Source organism: Pipistrellus kuhlii, unplaced genomic scaffold, assembly GCF_014108245.1.
Source record: "Pipistrellus kuhlii isolate mPipKuh1 unplaced genomic scaffold, mPipKuh1.p scaffold_m20_p_8, whole genome shotgun sequence".
In the NCBI taxonomy this organism is placed as follows: domain Eukaryota; kingdom Metazoa; phylum Chordata; class Mammalia; order Chiroptera; family Vespertilionidae; genus Pipistrellus; species Pipistrellus kuhlii.
The window spans coordinates 69768067-69789406 of NW_023425584.1; the positions used below are offsets into that span (position 1 = coordinate 69768067).

General features: G+C 53.2%; 2 protein-coding genes, 1 long non-coding RNA gene and 1 other non-coding gene across 4 annotated transcripts; 2 read left to right on the plus strand and 2 right to left on the minus strand.

Annotated features, from left to right (window-relative positions):
* The first annotated feature begins 316 nt into the window (after positions 1 to 316).
* Positions 317 to 7287, plus strand: LOC123651755. The gene is made up of 2 exons (XR_006740646.1): positions 317 to 601; positions 7164 to 7287. It is a non-coding gene; the product is annotated as an uncharacterized LOC123651755 (long non-coding RNA).
* GAMT (guanidinoacetate N-methyltransferase) lies at positions 2248 to 5272 on the plus strand. The gene is made up of 6 exons (XM_036425180.2): positions 2248 to 2503; positions 3372 to 3517; positions 3681 to 3744; positions 4078 to 4145; positions 4266 to 4376; positions 4798 to 5272. The coding sequence occupies exons 1-6, from the start codon at positions 2323 to 2325 to the stop codon at positions 4936 to 4938; spliced, it is 711 nt and encodes a 236-aa protein (XP_036281073.1). The 5' UTR covers positions 2248 to 2322; the 3' UTR covers positions 4939 to 5272.
* Positions 6042 to 15351, minus strand: NDUFS7 (NADH:ubiquinone oxidoreductase core subunit S7). The gene is made up of 8 exons (XM_036425183.2): positions 15235 to 15351; positions 13768 to 13801; positions 12585 to 12653; positions 11950 to 12067; positions 9987 to 10166; positions 9868 to 9914; positions 8943 to 9031; positions 6042 to 6204 (listed from the first exon to the last, which is right to left on the minus strand). The coding sequence occupies exons 1-8, from the start codon at positions 15248 to 15250 to the stop codon at positions 6107 to 6109; spliced, it is 651 nt and encodes a 216-aa protein (XP_036281076.1). The 5' UTR covers positions 15251 to 15351; the 3' UTR covers positions 6042 to 6106.
* Positions 15352 to 15503: 152 nt separating this feature from the next.
* Positions 15504 to 15577, minus strand: TRNAN-GUU. The gene has a single exon. It is a non-coding gene; the product is annotated as a tRNA-Asn (tRNA).
* Positions 15578 to 21340: the final 5763 nt, after the last annotated feature.

Below are 21340 nucleotides of genomic sequence, written 5' to 3' on the forward strand. Positions count from 1 at the left end.
AGTTAGCCGTTAGGGTGAGAACCCTCTGGACTGGATTGGAAGCATGGGAGTAACCCTGGGCAGAAAATTCCGGGTGCTTAAAATGTTAAGTATAGAATCACCATATAGTTGAAACCGGTTTGGCTCAGTGGATAGAGCGACAGCTTGGGGACTGAAGGGTCCCGGGTTCGATTCCAGTCAAGGGCATGTACTTTGGTTGCGGGCATATCCCCAGTAGGGGGTGTGCAAGAGGCAGCTCTCTCATCAGTGTTTCTAACTCTCTATCTCTCTCCCTTCCTCTCTGTACAAAATCAATAAAATATGTTTTTAAAAAATCACCATATAATCCAACAACTCCACTCCTTTCAAATTCAGAGAACTGAAAGCAGGGACTTGAACAGATACTTACCTGTACATGACTATTCACAGCATCCTGATTCACAAAACCTAAAGGTGTATCCACGGACAAATGAATGAACAAAGAAAACATGATCCATCCATACAGTGGAATATTAGTCAGCCTTCAAAAGGAAGTACGGTCCAGCCAGGGTGGCTCAGTGGTTGAGCATTGACCTCTGAACCAGAATGTCATCATTCGATTCTGGTTAGGGCACATGCCCGGGTTACAGGCTTGATCCCCGGTGGGGGGCATGCAGGAGGCTGCCAATCTATGATTCTCTCCTATTATCAATGTTTCTATCCCTTTCCCTTCCTCTCTAAAATCAATAAAAATTAAATTAAAAAATAATAAATCCTATATAATAAGAGTAATATGCAAATTAACCACCAGCAGTGACACAGGCACAGGAGCACTTTGCAGGTGGTGGGTAGGGGTTGTGGGGAGTAGTCTGAAGCTCAGTCAGTTGGGACTATAAGAGATGGTTACAGAGATGCAGGGAAGTGACCAAACTGCAGAACTGTTTAAGAGGCTGCCTGGGCCCTGGTCAGGTAGCTCAGTTGGTTAATTAGAGCATTGTCTCAATACACCAAGGTTGCAGGTATGATCCTCAATCAGGGCATAACAAGAATCAACCAATGAATGGATAAATAAGTGGAACAGCCCTAGCTAGTTTGGCTCAATGGATAGCATCGGCCTGCGGACCAAAGGGTCCTGGGTTCAATTCTGGTGAAGGGAACATACCTTGGTTACAGGCTCCTCCCCAGCCTCGGCCCTGGTTAGGGAGCATGCAGAAAGCAACTAATCAATGTGTTTATCTCATATCCATATTTCTCTTTGTCTTTCCCTCTCTCTTCCACTTTCCCTAAAAATCAATGGAAAAATATCCTCAGGTGAGGACTGACAAAAATCAATCAAACAATAAAAGTGGAACAACAAATTGATGTCTCTCTTTCTCCCCTTTCTCTCTAAAATAAAAATAAAGATATATTTATATATTTAAAACAATAAAAAAGATGCTGCCTGGGTTCAAACCCTGTGACCACAGCGTCTCTGGGCCTCAGTTTTTCAGTGAGAAGGCAGGAATGGAGTGTTTAGGGCTCCGGGCCTGATGTGCAGAGAGTTGGAAAAGGGAAGTCACATTAGTCTGGAGGCCAGTGCTCGTGGGGAGGACCCAGGCAGGCAGAAGATGCAGCTGCCTTCCAGGGGCCTCAATCCCAGGTCAGAGCAGAGTTACCCGCACAGCTTCCGGGGTGTAAGGGACAGCACACTGCTGGAACCACATTTGGGTCCCCAGAACTGCAAAGCCTCTGCATGGTGAGCGCCCCCATCAGGATCCTGGGGGACCTCCAGCTTATGGGGACGTGAAGTGAGCTCCTGAAAGAGAAGAGGCAGCTAGGCATGCGGTGAAATGGGGACTATCAGGGTTCTCTCCTGAGTCCTCACCCACCCACATCCATGGCTATGAGACTGCTGGCTGTGCCTCTCGGAGCCTCAGTTTACCCATCTGTGACATGGGGACAATAAAAACCCACTGCAACATCTCTAAAGATTGAACGATTTTTTAAAAATACCTAAAGCACTTCCAACAGCGCCAGGAAAATTAGTTCCTTCCCCCCCAGCAAGGAAGGGGGCTTTTCTGCGGCAGTGACAGGTGAGGAAATTGAGGTAGGAGAGTGAAAAGGCGAGGCTACAGACCTGGAGGGCTCTCGGCGGCTATGCCCAGTTTGCCAGCAGGCGCTGGAGGTTCAGCGCGGAGCGGGGAGTCCGCCTTCTGCTTCCCCGCCGCTAGAGGCCACTGGAGTCCTCGCGCAGGCTGCTCCCGGCTCCGGGCGGGTCCTCCACGCCACGCCCCCGCCGTCACCGACACACCCCCGGCCCAGAAGGCCCTGCAGGGACCAACCCTTCGCCTCGGCAGCAGTCAGGGTTCCCCGTCCGCCTGCAAAATGAGCGCCCCAGCCGCGACCCCCATCTTCGCGCCCGGAGAGAACTGCCGGCCTGCGTGGCTGGCGGCGCCCGCGTCCTACGACGCGTCGGACATGCACCTGCAGATCCTGGGCAAGCCGGTGATGGAGCGCTGGGAGACACCCTACATGCACGCGCTGGCGGCCGCCGCCGCCTCCAGAGGTAGCTCCGCGTCCTGCCGGAGGGTGACCAGACTCATGCCAGCCAGGTCTCTGGCTGATGCACGTCCGAGCCTCTCCTTGCCTCTTTCCTAGCCTGGAGAATGGGGCTGCTAACTGGGGACAATGGGGGACTAAAAGGGGTGCCACAGGCACGGGGCATGAACCCAGTAGGCGCCCCCTAAGTATTGAGAACTTCCTCTCCAGGAGAAATGAGGTGCCCCCTCCCCCTGAGATCGGGAACAAGGGGCCTGGCGGAGGTCGCTGCCCAGAGGCACGTGCGGAGTGTCCCTGCGCCAGACACCCCACCCGCCCCAGCTAAGAATAGCTCTGGGAAGGCCGAGGCTGGGCGACAGCTGTGACTGGTGGCCCTGCCCTCTGGTGTCAGGGCCCTGAGTGCTCAGGTCCCCCAGGGGCTGGGCTCGTGGCCTGAGGCCTCTGGTTGTAGTGCAGTGGGCACCACCCCCACCTCCACCCCAACTGTTCCAGGCCCTGGCCTGGAATCCCGGCCCTCCCTTGCTCTTCTTTTGTGAACTTCATTGTGGGGACGGTGGGAGGGGGAGAAAAGTAACCAAAAGATAAGCTGCACTGGAGGAATGCCATCAGTGCCACTGGTGTACAGAGTCAGGCTCAAAGTCCAGGTTTGGACCCCTCCCCCCGCCCCCTCAAATACCCGACCCACAAGCTGCTCCGCTGCCTCCCTGGCAGGTCATCCCTTTTTGGCCGCTGGCCAGGGTCCACACTGTTCCTTCCCAGGGCCACTGTGTCCCCATGTCCGCTGTGCCCTCCTGTCCTCGTTTCTCTGCCAAGGCGCTGCCCCTGAGCCGCCTCCTCCAGGCAGTCTCCCCAGCCCCCGCCTCTTGTGTGCCCAGGGGGCCGGGTCCTGGAGGTGGGCTTTGGCATGGCCATCGCAGCAACCAAGGTGCAGGAAGCGGCCATCGATGAGCACTGGATCATTGAGTGCAACGACGGTGTCTTCCAGCGGCTCCAGGACTGGGCCCAGCGGCAGCCACACAAGGTGCTACTCCTGGGCAGTCTCCGACATGGGATGGGGGCGGCGGGGGTGGGGGGGGAAGGGGAGGGAGGTATCCTCCCTTGGGAGTTCCTCTGCCCTCCTCCTTACAGTGCAGAAGTCCTGGGCATCCCTCTGACCCTCAGCCTTCTTTTTCTCCCGCCTCAAGGTGGTTCCCTTGAAAGGCCTGTGGGAAGAGGTGGCACCCACCCTACCAGATGGTCACTTTGATGGTGAGGGGACTGGGCACTGGGCGAGGGGGAACCTCTGCCTGAATTTCCTCATTTGCTGAGGGACCTTTTAAAGAACATATGGGCTGACATGACTGGGCCAACTGAGTCTGGGAAGGGGGCACGGATACACAGGAGACCAGACTCCCAGCAGGATACCTAAAGGAATCACTGAATTGCACATCACCTAGAGGTGGTGGCAGCATAGTGAGCTTGGGGTATGGCTTCTGGGGTTCCCGGGCCATGTTCAAGTTCCACCTTCATGTGGAGCCACTGTCCTGGTGCGGCTGGCCCTGGCCCTGGCCCTGACCATGTGACTTCCATCCTCCCATGCAGGGATCCTGTACGACACGTATCCACTGTCTGAGGAAACCTGGCACACGCACCAGTTCAATTTCATCAGGGTAGGACCTCACGGAGGGACAGGGTCTGCAGCCCAGCAGGGAGGGCATCTGCCACCCACAGGGCGCCCCTCCTTCCACCTGGTTCTCTGATCTCCCTCCCCCACCTCTGTCCCCTCTCAGGGCCACGCTTTTCGCCTGCTGAAGCCTGGGGGCATCCTCACCTACTGCAACCTCACCTCCTGGGGGGAGCTGATGAAGTCCAAGTACTCCGACATCAGTACCATGTTTGAGGTGCAACAGCCTAGCTCCCTGGGCCTCCCTCCCCCACCCACCCTGGGCAGGTTGGGGAGGCAGCTGCAGTCACCTTGGACCCGGGGAGGTTCCTTGCTTCCAGACTGCTCTTGGGTGGATTGTGCGCTGTGTGTGGAAATCAGGCGAGGTACTTCCCAGTGCCCTTGGGACATAGGACTCACCCAAGCTCTCCGCCTGGCTGACAGGCCCCATACTCCTCCCTAGGCCTTCCTTTCCCAGGGTGCCCGTTAGTTCAGGGCCTTTGACCAAACTCTGCCTGCAGGGGCAGCAGTTGGGCAGCCAGATGCTGCCAGAGGCTACCGCAGCCCTGGGGGCCTTGGCATTAACAATGCTGTGCCAGGAAGGGTAGGCACCGGGTGTGTGTGAGGCCTGGACATAACCTGGCACTTCCCCGTCACAGGAGACACAGGTGCCGGCGCTGCTGGAGTCGGGCTTCCGCCGGGAGAACATCCGCACCCAGGTGATGGAGCTGGTCCCGCCGGCTGACTGCCGCTACTACGCCTTCTCCCAGATGATCACTCCCCTGGTCACCAAGCACTGAGTCTGTGCGCCGCCTCGGAGTGCCTTCGTGGCCAGGAGCTCAGGCTCTGGCTTCCGCCCAGGTTCCAGCTGAAGCAGCACCAGCTGTAAGACCCACTACCGTCCCTAACCTCTGCAAGAGCGCCAGTCAGCCTCCTTCTGGGGTCCCGGGGATGAAATGAACGCTGACACTAGGCTGGCATCAGCACACATTGCAAAAGTGCTCCCACTTACTCCCCCAAAAAGAAAAAGGAATTTGTTGCAGGCTTGTGCCAGTCAGTTGGTTGAGTGTCCCATGCACCAAGATTCCTGGTCAGGGCACATGCCTGGGTTGTGGGCTCGAACCCCAGTAGGGGGTGTGCAAGAGGCAGCGGAGGGGTGTTTCTCTCTCATCAGTGTTTCTATTTCTCTCTCTCTCTCATCAATAAAAATATATTTTTAAAAAAACAATGTTATTGGAATTTCAGGGATCCAGTGGGCAAGCTATATATATGCTCCATTGTGTAAGTCGGTGAATCCAATCCTGCCCAGGGGAGACATCCACCGATCACTCACCTATACAGTCCTGTCCCTCAGCCGTCCAGGGCGGCTGGCCCTCCCTCCCGTGTTTGGCACTCGGTGTCTAGGGGGTGCAGAACTAGGTCGGCCTGCAAGGAGGGTAGCAGCTCTAGGCCCAAGTCCTCAGGCTACTGAGGAGGATTGTCTGGTCCCACCGAGTCAGGCTGCACTTCAGAATAAAGCAGAGTTTTACATCTGGACTCTCACACGACCCTCAGCCACTCGTGAAGTGCAGGGTCACTTGCTGAGGCCGGACACTCTCCCACTTTCTTGTTTCCTCTGACTCAATGTGCCCTTCAGTCTCAGTGCAGGGGCAGCCCAGCCCCCACCTGGCTCCAGGGGTGCTCTGGGCTCTCCTCCTTCATGGTGGGGCCTTGGGAGACCAGGTGCAGGGTCCCTAGGAGGGGCTGATGTGGACCGAGCCACCTGCCTGCAGGGCCTCAGCATCTCTAAGGACTGACCCTGACCAAGGAAGCCCTTGCCCACCTACACCCAGCACAAGGGCACCTCTCCACTTCCCAGGACCCCCTGCCCATACACCCTGAGGGCAGGCTTCCGTGCCAGTGCGTTTCTCAGGTTTATTGACCATCTCTCAGGATGAGGAAGAGGATACGGGGTGGCAGTCGGTGGCACTACCTTCGGTACCAGATCTTGATTCTCTTCTCTCGCTTGATTTTCTTCTGCAGCTGCAGGATGCCATAGAGCAGGGCCTCGGCGGTAGGTGGGCAGCCTGGGGGCGGGACCTCGCCTCAGTGTCTGCCCATGGGGAGGGGGCCCACAGCTCTGGCTCTGCCAGGAGCCCTTGACCAGTGACTGGATCTGGGCCCTACTGGAGCACCACCCCTCTCTCTGCTGCCTGGCACAGGGCACATGAAACAGATGGATGGTCAAAAGGTCCGGCTGTGGGCAGCAACTACAGGCCACATGGAGCACAAAGGCCTGGGCTACCCAGGGCCCTAGGAAGAGTGACCTGGGAGCTGCAGGTGGGCTGAGGGCTGCTTGACCCCTTCCCATGGTGGGAGGGCTGAGAAGGACCCTCACCCCAGCATCCAAAGAATACACAAAGGGGGTGGGCAGTTTGGCCCATCACTGGAAGTAGCCAGCAAGGTGGGCAGGGCGGGGAGGCTCACTCACTGAGAAGGAAATTCCCAGAGTCTCCAACCCGAGTATCTCAGGTGGAAGAAGCAGAAAAACACTTCGCCACCTTAAGGACGGCCAGGACCTGACAGGCCTGCCACCTCGGGAGGCTGGATAAAGAACTGTCAGTCATTTACTTCCAGCTGACTCTGGGGTGCTCAGTGCCTGACAGGATTATCACAATGGCCATTTGGTAGATGGGGAAACTGAGGCATGGAGAGATCTGCCTGAGGTCACAGGTCAAACAAGCAGTGACTGACTAAGGGTCTGGCTCCTGGTTAAGGTTAACAAGCCTGCAGGGTAGACTTCTATGCATCTTTCAAAGTCCTACACAATGGGGGGGGGGGGGACGTCAGTGTCAGGCTCCATCCCCCCAACCTGGGGGTTCCCCAAGGGCTGGTCCGGTGATGGGGCCTTTCTAGGGCCCAGTGCTGCCCAAGCCAGGCCCAGGCCTAGAAAATGCACTCAATATCTGCAGCCCAGCTATTCCGGCTCAGTGGTTGAGCATCAACCTGTGAACCAGTTCGATTTCCAGTCAGGCAAATATCCCAGGTTACGGGCTCGATCTTCAGTGTAGGGCATGCTGGAGGCAGCCGACCAATGATTCTTTCTCATCATTGATGTTTCTCTCTCTCTCTCCCTTTCCCTTCTTCTGTGAAATCAATAAAAATATATTTAAATAAAAAGAAAATAGCCGAGACCGGTTTGGCTCAATGGATAGAGCGTCAGCTTGGCGACTGAAAGGTCCCGGGTTCGATTCCGGTCAAGGGCATGTACCTTGGTTGCGGGCATATCCCCAGTAGGGGGTGTGCAAGAGGTGGCTGATCAATGACTCTCTCATCGATGTTTCTGGCTCTCTATCTCTCTCCCTTCCTCTCTGTACAAAATCAATAAAATATATTTTAAAAAAAGAAAAAGAAAAGAATCTGCCAAAACCAGTTTAGCTGAGTGGATAGAGCATCGGCCTGCAGACTGAAGGGTCCCAGGTTCGATTCTGGTCAAGGGCATGTACCTTGGTTGCGGGCACATCCTCGGTGGGGGGTGTGCAGGAGGCAGCTGGTTGATGTTTCTCTCTAATCAATGTTTCCAGCTCTCTATCCCTCTCCCTTCCTCTCTGTAAAAAAATCAATAAAATATATTTAAAGAAGAAAAGAATCTGATGTTCAAGATTAAAAATCAATCAATCCATAAATAAATATTTGCAGAATGCTAAATTAATCAATGTTATTTTCCAGTGAGGTCTAATGTGGAAACCTGTTTCTCTGCCTTTGGGAGGTGCCAGTACATGCCCAGGAGGCCACCCCCTGCTCATTGGCTCAGTGAGGAGGCGAGGGAGTTGTGCAGGACGGTCCGATAAAATAAAGACACCCAGTTACATGTAAACTTCAGACAAACCACTGATACTTTTTTTTAGTATTACTATATCCCAAATGTCATAGGATATATTTATAATGAAAAAGATTATTATTCATTGTTTCTCTGACATTCAAATTTAACTGGGTCCCTGCATTTGTATTTGCCAAACCTGGACACCCTAGTTATCTAAGCAGGGTGGGTCTCACCACCCATCATGAGTATGAGACCTCGCAGACACTGTTCATGTCCTCCAGGAACTTTTTCCTATTTTTTAATTGCATTTATTTGGATTGGTTTCTATTAGGTGGAATCATATAAAACTGAGCTTAAAAATGGCCAAATATCAGCATTTTGTACAGCTCAACCTTTTTCTTTTTCTTTTTAATACATTCTTATTGATTTTTTACAGAGTAAAGGAGAGAGCGAGAGAGCTAGAAACATTGGCCAGCTGTCTCCTGCACACTCTCCATCGGGGAAGTGCCCGCAACCACTGTACATGCCCTTGACCGGAATCGAACCTGGGACCCTTCAGTCCGCAGGCCGACACTCTATCCACTGAGCCAAACCGGTTTTGGCTCAGCCTAACCCTTTTGATGTTGGCCTGGTCCAACATCTGGATGAAACTGGGGAGCTCATGAAGAAAGGACAAAAGGGAAAGACTGGTGTCACTCTTCTTAGACCCAAATCTGCTCTCTTTTTTCCCCCAAAAAAATATATATTTTTATTTATTTCAGAGAGGAAAGGAGGAGAGAGAGAGAGAAACATCAATGAGAATCATTGATTGGCTGCCTCCTACATGCCCTGACTGGAATCGAACTGTGACCTCCTGGTTCATAGGTCAATGCTCAACTCTGAGTCACGTCGGCCAGGCCAAATCTGCTCATTCCTAAAACGGAGGCCCGCCATGTCTATGGGGCGCGGGGACTCCTTTGGGGGCCTGCAGGCCCGGGCGCCGGAGACGAGGCGGCGACTTACCGGGGACGTAGATGTCCACGGGCACGATGCGGTCGCAGCCCCTCACCACGGAGTACGAGTAGTGGTAGTAGCCCCCTCCGTTGGCGCAGCTGCAGTGGGAGGAGCGCTGTGAGGGCCTCGGCCATCCTGTCCTTGCTCCCTCCTCGGCCCTTCCCCCCCCCACACCCCCTTCAACTGCAGGCAGGTGCCGAGGCTGCCAAAAAGGACAAGAGGGAGGTGAAGTCTAGGAAAGACAGCAGTCACCTGAGACCAGGAAGAGCAGAAATGAATGGATGGGCCTTGGAAACATGTTGCTCAGTGAGGAGCCAGGCACAAAGGCCACACAGCGTGTGATTCCCTTTATATGAAACGTCCAGAACAGGCACGGGACAGGAAACGGGTGCATGGCTGCCAGGGGCTGGCGAAGAGGGTGGGAGTGAGTGCTGATGGGTGGACGGGGCTTATTGTGGGGATAATGGGGTAATCTGGAACTAGACAGATGGGATGGTTTTGTACATTGTGAATGCATTAAAGCCCACTAACTGCACACTTTAAAAGGGTGAACTTCCTGTTATGTGAATTCTATCTCAACAACAACAAAAAAGTGATTAAACAGGTTTTAACAAAGTAGAGAATGACTACAAGTTAAAAAGGCAAGGAGAATGTGAACTGTCTACAGAGGGTGATATCATTTATGTATGCATAAAGAAACGGACAAATCAGATGGGGGAGCAATAATAATCCAGAGGAAGGGACATTCTGGGGAGGGGAAGTGCACACAGCAGAGTGTCAGTCACTATTCGGCTTCCTGTAGGTGTGGGATTTTACTGAGTATAAATTATACCTCCATGACCTTGGTCAGACAGAAGCCCAGATAAAACACAAGTGTCACAGGTATGTCTCGTCCCTGAAGCCAGATTATGGCCCCAGCCCCCCCGGAACTCACCTCCCCATGGACACAACATAGCGCGGCTCTGGCATCTGGTCATAGACCTGGAAGAGATGACAGGGTCTCCGTCAGCTCAGTCCTGGGCGGGGGAGGGGTGGGCGTGGGGCCGGGCCTACCTTGCGGAGTGCGGGGGCCATCTTGTTGGTGAGTGTCCCGGCCACAATCATGACATCTGACTGGCGTGGGCTGGCTCGGAAGACCACGCCAAAGCGGTCCATGTCATAGCGGGGTGCTGCCATATGCATCATCTCCACTGCACAGCAGGCCAGGCCGAAGGTCATAGGCCACAGGGAACTCTGAGAGGGCCGGAGTGGTCAACCCGTGAGTGGACAGTGGACCATCATGTTTAAAGAAACTGGGCAATTTCACATAGAAAAACAGGTTTCTAGCCTTTCTTGAAGAACGACACATCAGCTATTCCCCACCCTCTTACCCGTACAGCAACCATGTGACCGCCAGGTCCCTCAGACCTAGCCTGAGCTTGCTGCTTGCCCCAGCGCAGGGCTGCCCAATGAGAGGGTAAGTAGGCTAGGCCTGTGGGTCAGCACTTGCCAATAGCCACATTACAAAAAAAAAAAAGGGGGGGGGGGGTCCTGGCCAGTGTGGACAGTTTGTTGAGCATCATCCCGTGCATGGAAAGGCAGCTGGTTCGTGCCTGAGTTGCGGGCTTGGTCCCAGTAGGGGACATGCAGGAGGCAGCTGATAGATGTTCAGCTCTTGCATCAATGTTTCTCTTTCTCTCTCCTTCTCCCTTCCTCCCTCTAAAAACATAAAAACAGCCCTAGCCAGTTTGGCTCAGTGGATAGAGCGCCAGTCTGAGGACTGAATGGGCCCAGGTTCAATTCTGGCCAAGGGCACACGCCTGGGTTGTGGTCTCAATCCCCAGTAGGGGGCGTGCTGGAGGCAGCCAATCAATGATTCTTTCTCATCATTGATGTTTCTCTCTCCCCCTCTCCCTTCCTCTCTGAAATCAATAAAATATTTAAAAAATAAATAAATTTTTTAAAAAGATAAAATTAGTTTTAATACCACTGATGTAACCTAGTACATCCTAAACCCCATCCTTCCAACGTGGGCACTTGCTGCTCTGAGTGCCTGGCAACCACATGTGGCGTAGGCCTAACCCTGAGGATCTTGTTCTGGACACCCCCTGGTGTCCAAGAACTCCAAATGCCGATTCCTCCAGGAAGTCCTTCTGGATGGCCTTAAGCGCCCTGACTCCTTTATCTGACTGGTGTCTGATTTTCCCAAGGCTGTGCTCCTTGGCTGGAGCTATCTCTGCTCCTCTGCTTAGAATCTGGGACTATGAAGTGGCCCCCACTGCCCTACTGATGTGCTAGTGGGGTGACAGTACAAGGGTTGCCCAACATGGCTAGGCCACCTGAATGACCGAGCACCTGAGCCTCCCGGCCCTGACCTCGTCTCTGGGTGTTCACAGTCATAAACAGGCTACAGTGGACATCTCTGTCCTGGAGCTGGAGTTCTAGCAGGATGTGTGCTGTGGTGCTGGGTGTGACACAGACACACGAAAGACTGAGCGAGTGCAGAGCCATCAATGAGGGGTTGTTAACGGGGCCTCCAGCCCAGCACCCCCTGGGCACTGAAAGGAGCCTCTGTCTTGGGAGACAGGACACGTCCGAAGGGAGACATGTCATGCACACGACCTTTGGGAATGGATACAAGACAAAAACTGTTTCATGGCCGATGGTAGGGGCAGGGCAGGCTTTTAAATGTTTTTGGCAGGAAGGAGTTACTGTTTTCAGCCCACATTACTTTTCTAGCCAAGAAGATTACTTTTACATTAAGAGACAAAAGAGGCATGAACAGAAGACAACTGTAGAAGGGAAGTGGGCAATCTTCACTGAGGGTTGAGGGAGAGACAAGGGGATGGGACAGAGACACTGAGGGGATGTCAGAGCCAGGAGCTGGCGGGGTAGGGGGTGCAGAGGATGAATCCTGACATAATCACGAGCCTCTTGGGCTCCCTGAACCCCGGGGGCAGTGAGAGTGCGTGCTGTACATGTGCACAGTGTGCAAGCAAAGAGCAGAGGGTGGAGATTGAGGAGGGGTGGGGCTCACCCGGCGGGCCCAGTTGATGAGGTCGTCCAGCTTGGTCACCACATACTCGCCCCGGCTGCTGGGAAGCGAGCTGGGTTTGGGGACCACGGCTCCAGTCTTGGACAAGACAGGCTGTGTGCTGGAATGGGACACGGCACAGGGAGGTGTCAGTCAGGCAGGAGTCCCAGGAAAGAAACACTGGCTACCCCACAGCCTCCACCCTGCAACCTAACAGAGAGCGGCTCTCAGAGCGCAGGTCAGAGCCATGTCACAGCTGGTCCTGAGGCGGTAATGGGAGCAGCCATGGGGCCAGGGATTACTGTACCCAGAGGCCATAGCACCTCAGCACCCAGGTCTGGGTCTGCTGAACAAAGGAATGAAAGATGGCAAGGATGTGCCTCAGGCTGCCTTGCTATGGCTCCACGAGGCCCCTATTTTCCAGGAACTCAATGTCCTCATGTGGAAAACGGGGGCGAACTGACACTCTTCAGCAAAGGCCCTTCTGGACTGGGATGTGCAGCCACTGGTCCGGACAGAGCTCCCAGGCAGGGACCTCAGAGCTCCGCTGCATGTGGGAGGGCCCTGCAGTTACCACGGGTACGACTGTGCTTGGGGGGGGCTTCAGGGTGTTCGGGCCACGGGGAAGCTGGCCTCACCTGCTTGGGCTGTCAGCAGCCAAACTGGCATGGACACATCGTACCTGAGCAGCCGCGCCCACGCCGGAGCTGCAGAGAGAGAGAGCACACGTGAAGAGAAGCCTGGGACATCCTGAGATGCTGCTTCAGGGGCTACACTGTAGCAGGGATAGGGCTAGTGGCCAAATTTGGCCCTCCGCCTATTTTTGTTAATTCTCACCCAAGGATATTTTTCCACTGATTTTTAGAGAGTGGAAGAAAGAGGGAGAGACAGAGATAGAAGCATCGATGTGGCACCATCAATTGATTGCCTCCCACATGTGCCCTGACCAGGGCTGGGGGTTGAACCTGCGACCAAGGTATGTGCCCTTTGTCCGGAATCGAATCCAGGACCCTTTGGTCCCCAGGCCAACATGCTATCCATTGACCCAAACTGGCCAGGGCCACCTATATTTGTAAATAAATTTTACTGACACTCAGTAACACTCATCTGTCCCTGTGCTGTCTGCAGCTGTTTTCACAAAGGCACAGCTAAGCAGTCTCCACAGAGGTCATCTGGCTTGTACAGCCAAAGACTTTTACCATCTGACCCTTCACGGACAAAGTGCCTAGTTTTCATTCGACACTTCTTTCTTTTTCCCCCTTTCCCTTCATTTTACAGTGAATAAGTATTTTACCTCTGGGGAAAAGACTTTATCAAACCAAACCGCATTCAGCCCAAATCTGTGCCCACCTCCAAGCCCCCCGACTTCTCTCCACGAGGAAAACCCTCTCCTTAGGTCTGCCATGCCCCGGATCCTATGACCTGGGCTTGATTCCCAGGCTCTGTCCATAACGAGGCCCAGTGGCTGCCTGCCTTCCTGTCCTGAAGAGGCCTGCATGGCGTTGTCACCTGAGCAAACGCACTGATTACTTTTGGTAGAAGTGAGTCCCAAGGGCACTAGGACAGGTGGACAAGGGTCCGAACCCAGGCTCTGCCACAACATGGACAGAGGAGCCAGCACACCACCTGCTGGAGGGCAGCTGCCAGTCCCAGTGCTGCCCGACTCCTGTGTGACCTTCAGCAGACAGGACCCCGTCTGTAGTTGCTCAGCCCTTCCCAGTTCAGAGGTATTCTGATCCCATCCCCCCTCCCAGTCTAAGCCCTCCCTTCAAGGGCCTCTGGATGGAGACCAGGGCCAGAGACGGAGACACAGGCACTCACCGCAGAGCAAGGACTGGGCGGAGCAGGCCGGGAGCTGCAGAAAGAACCACAGGGTGCGGGCAGTGAGTGTTGGATAGCACCAGAGGCCTCACACTCAGGGGCCTGGACCAGCAAGGTCTTTGCCCATCAGACCTCCTGCCTAGTCACCTTCCCTCTACCCTCGGTCTATCTAAATTCTACTTTAACCAACGTTTGGTAAAGAGGGGTCTTTCAGAATATGAACGGGGTAGTGCCAATCCCCTGATTAAAACCCCACCAGCCCTGGGGGAAAGCCAGGCTCCACACCAGGGCCATCGTCCCGGCCTCACAGTTCGGAGCTGCCTTCGTGCTATTCTGTCTGCGTGGAGCCGGCCCCACAGGCACACAGGCCAGCCCCTCTCAGGGGCAGGTCTCACTTCTCAGGGAGTCTGCAGCAGCGCCCCGCCCCCCGGGGGTCCCTCTCAATCCTGGCACCCTGCCCCATCACCACCTGTTCCTATTGGGGTGGTGCCTGCCTCCTCAGCACTGGTAGGGCCTCCTGGTTCCTGACAGCCTCAGCCTTGGGTGGTGTGTGTTGAGCATGGAAGACAGGCTAACTGCCCAGCCCCAGACTCCTGTTCGAGCTGCCCCTTTCTGAGCCTCAGTTGCCCCATCTGAAAATGTAGGACTTTGCATAAATTTCCAGCTCAGTAAATGTCCGGTGAACGTGCACAGGAAAGAATACCCTCCTTGTCACCATCTTACTGGAAACTGGCCTTTCTTTCAATTCTGCGTCACCAACCAATCCCAGGACCGCTACTGGCAGGACCCATGGTTTTCGCCAGCAGAAATCACGGACGTTTCCCAATGGTGTCACCAGGGCTGCAGACACCTTCACCCATCCTCCTAAACCAGTGTTTCCCCAACTTTTGACATATGTGTACCCCTTCTATAATTTTCATAACGCTGAGTACCCCTCGTACTCATGAAAACGTGGAATTAGGCGCAGCGAAGCACGGTGCAGTGCATATCCCCACCAAACTCCGGTGCAACGCGTACCCCCACCAAACTCTTCCCGTACCCCTGGGGTACGCGTACCACACTTTGGGAAACACTGCTCTAAACCACAGTAATCGGACCTGCCGCTGGATTTCGGCGTTAATTCCCAAGCACAATGAACGAGGAACTCATCAACCCGGTTTAGAGACAGAATCCTGACAACTGTCTCGGGATAACTGCTTTCTTTTGCAACCCTGCGGGTTTCATCTACGCGTTTAATCACTAATCTGGGGACGCAGGTTCGGGAGCGGGCAAGGCGGGACGCCGGCAGTTCTGGCGCCCCTCCCGGCCTCAGTTCCCCGCCGGTCCGGGTGGCAATCTCAGGACCCCTCTCTCTCGGGAACTTCCAGGGCAGCTCCCCGGGGCCCTCCCGAGGCTGGGGTTCCTGCGTCGCTACCCGGACCTCAGTTCCCCCAGGCGGCCCTGACCTAGGCGCCCCGACCCGCTCACCAGCCAACGCAGCCATCTTGGCCTCGGCCTTCAGACAACCTCTGCAGTCCGTCCGTTTTAGCGCTCCGAGTCCCGGGGGCCGTCACCCAAAGCGGTTCGACTGCTGAGGGAAAACGGAACCCAGGCTCAGAAGGTTCCGCCTCTGTGGACGTCCCCGACACAGTGCGCCCCCAAACCCTCACGAGGGATAAAAGGACAGGAGAATCCGCCTCCCAATAAGCAGGCGCCCGCACAATTTTTTCCTTACTAGGAAAGCAAAAATAAGGTTGCGTCCCTGGGTGGGCTCGAACCACCAACCTTTCGGTTAACAGCCGAACGCGCTAACCGATTGCGCCACAGAGACCGAGTTGCATTTTTGCTTCAGACGCGACCTTACAAAGCGTGTGCGGTCGGTAAACACAGGACGAAACACGCCTGCGCGCCGGCTAAATGGGTAAAATGGACTATAGGGACCTTTCCACTCACCGGAACAAGCTTATTTGGAAAAGCGCTGGATTGCAAATTTAAAGATCCCCGGTTCAATCCCGAGTCTCGGGGAGCGTTTCAGCGCCCCTGAGCATGGTGGGGTTGTTTTTTGTTTGTTTGTTTTTATTTTTTGGGCTTTTTAACAATATATTTTTATTTCAGAGAGGAAGGAGAGGGAGAGAGAGATAGTAACATCAATGATGAGAGAATCATTGATCGGCTGCCTCCCGCACGGCTCCACACTGTCGATCGAGCCCGCAACCCGGGCGGGCGTATGGCCGGACTGGGAATAGAACCGTAACCTCCTGCCTGGTTCATAGATCGGAGCTCAGTCACTGAGCCACGCCAGCCGGCGGCCCGGGAGCATCTTTATCCTTTTTCGCAGCGGGTGCAGTTTCTCCTTTCACCAGAACGTGTCCTCATTCTGCAAATGAAGAGCAGGGCTGCCACTCATGCCAACGTGGGGAGGACAGAGCAGGAACTCAAATCCCGCATTCAAACCCCCTTGTCCCCACCTCCGAGACTATGATTCCAACCTAAACGTTCCCTTTCATCAATCCGATTTTTTAAAAAGCAATGATTAGGTGTTTTGTTTTTTAATATTGTTATTGATTTTTAGAGAGGGAGAGGGAAACATCCATGTGAGAGATTGAAAACATCAATTGGCTGCCTCCTGCAGGCCCCCTACCGGGGATTGAGCCTGATGTGCCTTGGCATGTGCCCTCAGCAGGGATCCGAAACCTGGGTGCAGGAGCTGATTATGCTCAACCAACTGGCTACACTGGCCAGGGCAACCCGATTTAAAAAAAACAAAAAAAAAACACACATATTTTTATTTATTTCAGGGAGGAAGGAAGAGGGAGAGATAGAAACATCCATGATGAGAGAGAATCATTGATTGGCTGCCTTCTGCAAGCCCTCCACTGGGACTGGGGATCGAGCCCAGAACCCAGGCATGTGTCCTTGACTGGAATCGAACCTGGGGACACTCTATCCACTGAGCCAAACCAGCTAGGGCACAACCCAATTTTTTTTTAAAGTGATAGCATTAGAACCAGTGTTAATTGTAAAACGGAACACTACTGAACATCAAAACTGGCAAAACAGGTTTCAAGAACACTTATCGAAACACTTCCCATTGTATATCATTTCTTTTTGACAATCCTGCTAGGTAACCGTTCTGTCCATTTTATGTATGGGGAAACTGAGACCCAAACAGGCAAAAAGACAGGTGAGTGACAACTGGTCTCCTGGCAGGACCACTCCCTGCTCTGTGCTGGTACTGAGCAAAGCAAGGCCTGGTCCCTGTTCTTTTTTTTGTTTTGTTTTGTTTTTTAATATATTTTTATTGATTTTTTACAGAGAGGAAGAGAGAGAGTTAGAAACATCGAGAGAGAGACATCGATCAGCTGTGCCCGCAACCAACCTGAGACTTTTCAGTCTGCAGGCTGACGCTCTATCCATTGAGCCAAACCAGTTCCAGCATGGTCCCTGTTCTTAAGGAGCTCAAGGTCCCTTGAGAATGAGAGGTGGGGGGTGGGCCTTAGGCCAAAACCCTGTAGCTAAAGGGATGGCACACAGGTGGGAAAGAGATGAAGAGCAGCCAGACCAACTGGGTAGTTCAGCTGGATAGAGCATTGTTCTGACACATTAAGGTTGTGAAGTCTGATCCCTGATCAGGGCACATACAAGGCTCAACCAATGAATACATAAATAAGTGGGACAAATCAATTGTTTTTGTCATAAATTTTATTTTTTAAATATATTTTATTGATTTTTTTACAGAGAGGAAGGGAGAAGGATAGAGAGCTACAAACATCGATGAGAGAGAAACATCGATTGCCTCCTGCACACCCCTCACTGGGGATGTGCCCACAACCAACGTACATGCCCTTGATCAGAATCGAACCAGAGACCCTTCAGTCCACAGGCTGACGCTCTATCCACTGAGCCAAACTAGTTTCAGCTCTTAAATTTTAAAAATTAATAATAGTAATAATAATAAAAGGGTGGCACTCTGACAGGACTATAAAATTCTGGCAGATGCACAAATAACCTTTCCCTGTAGTTCCCACAACTGGGTATATTGTGCAGTTGGATTTTTATATTTATTTGTTTTTGTTGTTGTTTTATCCTCACCTGAGAATATATATATTTTTTTGTTTTTAAGAGAGAGTTGAAGGGAAAAGAGGGAGAGAGAGTAAAATCAATATAAGAGGCACATTGCTTGGTTGTCTCTTGCACACACCCTGACCAGGGCCAGAGATCAAACCACGACCAAGGTATAAGCCTTTGGCCAGTAATCAAACCCATGACCCTTCAGTCCTTGGGCCAACACTCTAACCACTGAGCAAAACTGAGTCACTGCCTCCTGAGTAAAACTGGCCAGGGCTGGGTTTTTATATTTAAATTAACTTTGTGTCTTAGACACATCAAGGTTTTGATTTATAGAAAAGTTACAAAGATATTATAGTTTCAACTAGAGGCCTAGTGCATGAAATTTGAAATTTGTGCATTGGCAGGGGTGAGAAGTGGTCCTCAGCCCAGCCTGCACCCTCTTGCAGTCCAGGATGTCCGACTGACGGCTTAAGTGCGATCCCTGGGAGAGCAGGCCTAAGTCGGCAGTCAGAATCCTTAATGCTGCCATGGAGGTGGGAGAGGCTCCCACCACCACCACTGTGCTCACCAGCCATGAGCTGGCTTCTGGCTGAGTTGACCACCAGGGGGCAACTCCTGTGTTGAGCATCTGTCCTCTGGTGGTCAGTGTGTGTTATAGCGACCAGTTATCTCCCCCCCACACACACACTTCTGTCAATTTGCATACTAGCCTTTTATTATATAGGAGGATGTACCCCATACCTGTGGTTAACATGTTACACTGATATGATGTATTATCACAACTCCTGAACCAATATGGATACATTAAGGACACCCTCCTTTATTGGGTTTCCTTTCCCCTAAAGTTCCCACCCTGTGAGCATGGCATCCTGGGAACTGAGCCCCCAACCTTTGCTCACATCTGACTGAGAGCGACCTCAGGGAACCACAGAGCCTCCCCACCAAGCTGCTCCTGAATTTCTAACCCACAGAAATCAGAATGTTGTTTCCAACTCCTGGGTATCTGGTGCAATTTGTTATACAGCAATAAATAGGGGAAGAGCGAGCCTGTCTCAGAACCGGGGTCTTTGGGTAAAGGGGAGAGGGGAGAGGGAAGGGAGGAGAGGGGAGAGGAAAGGGAGATGGGACAGGGAGAGGAGAGAGGGGGCACAGGAAATGTGGGGCAGTAGAAGCTGTGAATCTGGTGCTGAGTGACCCACGTTCACTGTGCAGACAGGCTTCTCTGTGGCTTGAGATTCTTACCTTGTGAATATGCTACTTTTAAAAAATAATTTTTAAAGATCAACTTGCCAACACTATGCAATGAAATGCCCTTCCCAGGAAGTGGTTCTATAGAAAATGGCTACTTCCCTGAGGGTGAGTTTGACTGCTCTGCTGTAGAGGTTGGTGCTGGGAGTCAACTGACCATAGGGAAGGCATCTGTGTAGTTTCAGGGTCCCAGGGTCTGGGTGAGGTTCTGGGCGGGGGGCTGGGTTGGGGAAGGCTGGGCTGGAGGAAAGTGTCTCAGGATGTCCTGGGGAGGACAAGGGGGCATCAGAGAAAACTCAGAAAGGTGCTGGCAGCTTAGAGCAACTAGTTAGACAAGCCCATGGGGAAAGGGTGAAGGAGGAAGGCAGGAGTCACTGCCTCCACAGGTACGGTGACAGGGAAAGGTAGCAAGATCCCCATCAGTCATGGGGGTGCTCCTGGCAAGCAGTAGGGGCCAGGAATGCTGCTCAAAACCTTCCTCCAGTGCCCAGAATGTTCCCCACCCCGGCCCCAAGTCAACAGTGCAGAGGGGAAAGCCTGCTACAAGAGAAATACAGGCTCAGCTGCCAGAACAATGGGGGGAAGCCATTGAGAATGGTGGGTGCAGGAGGGTGTGGGTGGGTGGGGTGCCCCAGCTACAGCCCCACCTTGTGCTGGGTGAAGTCCATCTTCTAAATACTTGAGAAGCAGCTGAGTGGCACTGGCTTCCCCAAGGGCAGTGACCACCTCTCAGGCCTTCTAGGACATTTCTCACTTGGCAGCTAAGCTGGTTGTGACTTCAACAACTACCACCACCCAGACCTCTACCCACCCCACGAGCCACCACTGCCATCTTGCCTACGGCCAAAGTTTGAAAACAAACACCCTTAGTGTCTACAAAACACAGCAAGCACTGAACGCACCCCGTTGGGACAAGGGACCAGAATGTGGTTAGAAGCCTCCCCAGATGGGGCTGGTGCTGGACCCCACAAGCTCCAAACCCTGAGGGAGACCGCATGCAGAGCCCAGGAAAGCAGTCAGAGCTCCAAAATGGTGTTTACTTCCTGTCTGAACAGTTCCAGTCTACAAGCACAGCCTTGAAACACAGTGAGGATTAGCAGAGAAACAGATTTAAAAATACTTCACAATAATGGAATAGGCCCAGGTGGACCTCAGGGTTTCCATGGGGCCTCATGGACATTTATCCAACAAGTACAGCCAGTGTATTTGTTCACTGTCAATGCCATCAAACTTTTGGAAGGGAGCCAGGCCCGTTTTGGCAGTGCTGCTGGGGCCCTCCAGTGTGGGGGAGAAAGGACTCAGTCCAGGAAGTGACCTGTGCAGGGCCAAGCTACTAGGCATCAGGAGCCTTCCCCATGAGATGCAGACCCCACCGTGGTCTTAGCTTTGGGCCACCAGTCCTTCTCTCCCAGGCCTGGCCCTACACTGTCACCCCTCTGGCCAGCTTGGGAGGGATGACAGCAGATCTGTTAGAGCCACATGTAACAACTTCCTGCTGTTGATTTGAGCAAAATAAACTGAGACAAAGATCGCTGGCAGGGTTCTGGACCCCCAACATCTCATGCCATCTGCCCACCAAGCACATCCCGTTAACCAACCAAAAGTGGTTGTGCAGCGCCTTCCTGTTCACCATCTCAGGGCACCAGGGCACCTACTCTCACACGTGCCAGGAGAATCTCCTTCGGACTGTCCTCCAGAGTAATTCCTGCCGGCTAAGGGGGACATCAGGAGAGAGGGCACTGTCATCATGGGTGACAATGAAGCCAGGGTAATGATAGGGCAGGACCTTGAAGTTAACATCACCAACGTTGACTACAACAATGTTGACTACAACAGCTTAGAATTGGTGTGTGGCTCTAACTGGTATGTGTTCAAGGCCTGGCCAAGTAAAAATGGGGCGTGGGTTTATATACAGCTAGAATTCCAAGCCAGGGGCCCTGGGACCCGTCTCATGCTTTGGACAGGAACAAACTCAATCCTATGGCTCCCAGACCAAGAGCTGGGTACAAGGCATGTACACAATGACCTTAGTTGTCCATGTGGGATCATCACAGCTACCCATGTAGATTACTGAGACAATAGGGCTGGCGGGGCTGTGACAATGCTCAGCGCTGAGACATGCACGGAAATCCACAGAGGACAGGCAGCCTCAACATCCATCTGGAGCGGAGACTCACCCGGCAGGAGTCCGAGCAGAAAGAGGCTATGGAAAGATTTATGTCTGTCTCTTGTCCTACATGAGCAACATAGCAAATGCTAAAGCACAAGAAAGCAG

Excerpts from the sequence above, each read along its gene's own strand:
- NDUFS7 (XM_036425183.2), bottom strand. Across the intron at positions 9,032-9,867 it reads TATGTTGTGTCCATGGGGAG|CTGCGCCAACGGAGGGGGCT; the intron begins GTGAGTTCCGGG and ends CTCCCACTGCAG. Across the intron at positions 6,205-8,942 it reads CGTGGACATCTACGTCCCCG|GCTGCCCACCTACCGCCGAG; the intron begins GTAAGTCGCCGC and ends TCCCGCCCCCAG.
- GAMT (XM_036425180.2), top strand. The coding sequence starts at position 2,323 with ATGAGCGCCCCAGCCGCGACCCCCATCTTCGCGCCCGGAGAGAACTGC. Across the intron at positions 2,504-3,371 it reads GGCCGCCGCCGCCTCCAGAG|GGGGCCGGGTCCTGGAGGTG; the intron begins GTAGCTCCGCGT and ends TTGTGTGCCCAG. Across the intron at positions 3,518-3,680 it reads CCCAGCGGCAGCCACACAAG|GTGGTTCCCTTGAAAGGCCT; the intron begins GTGCTACTCCTG and ends TCCCGCCTCAAG.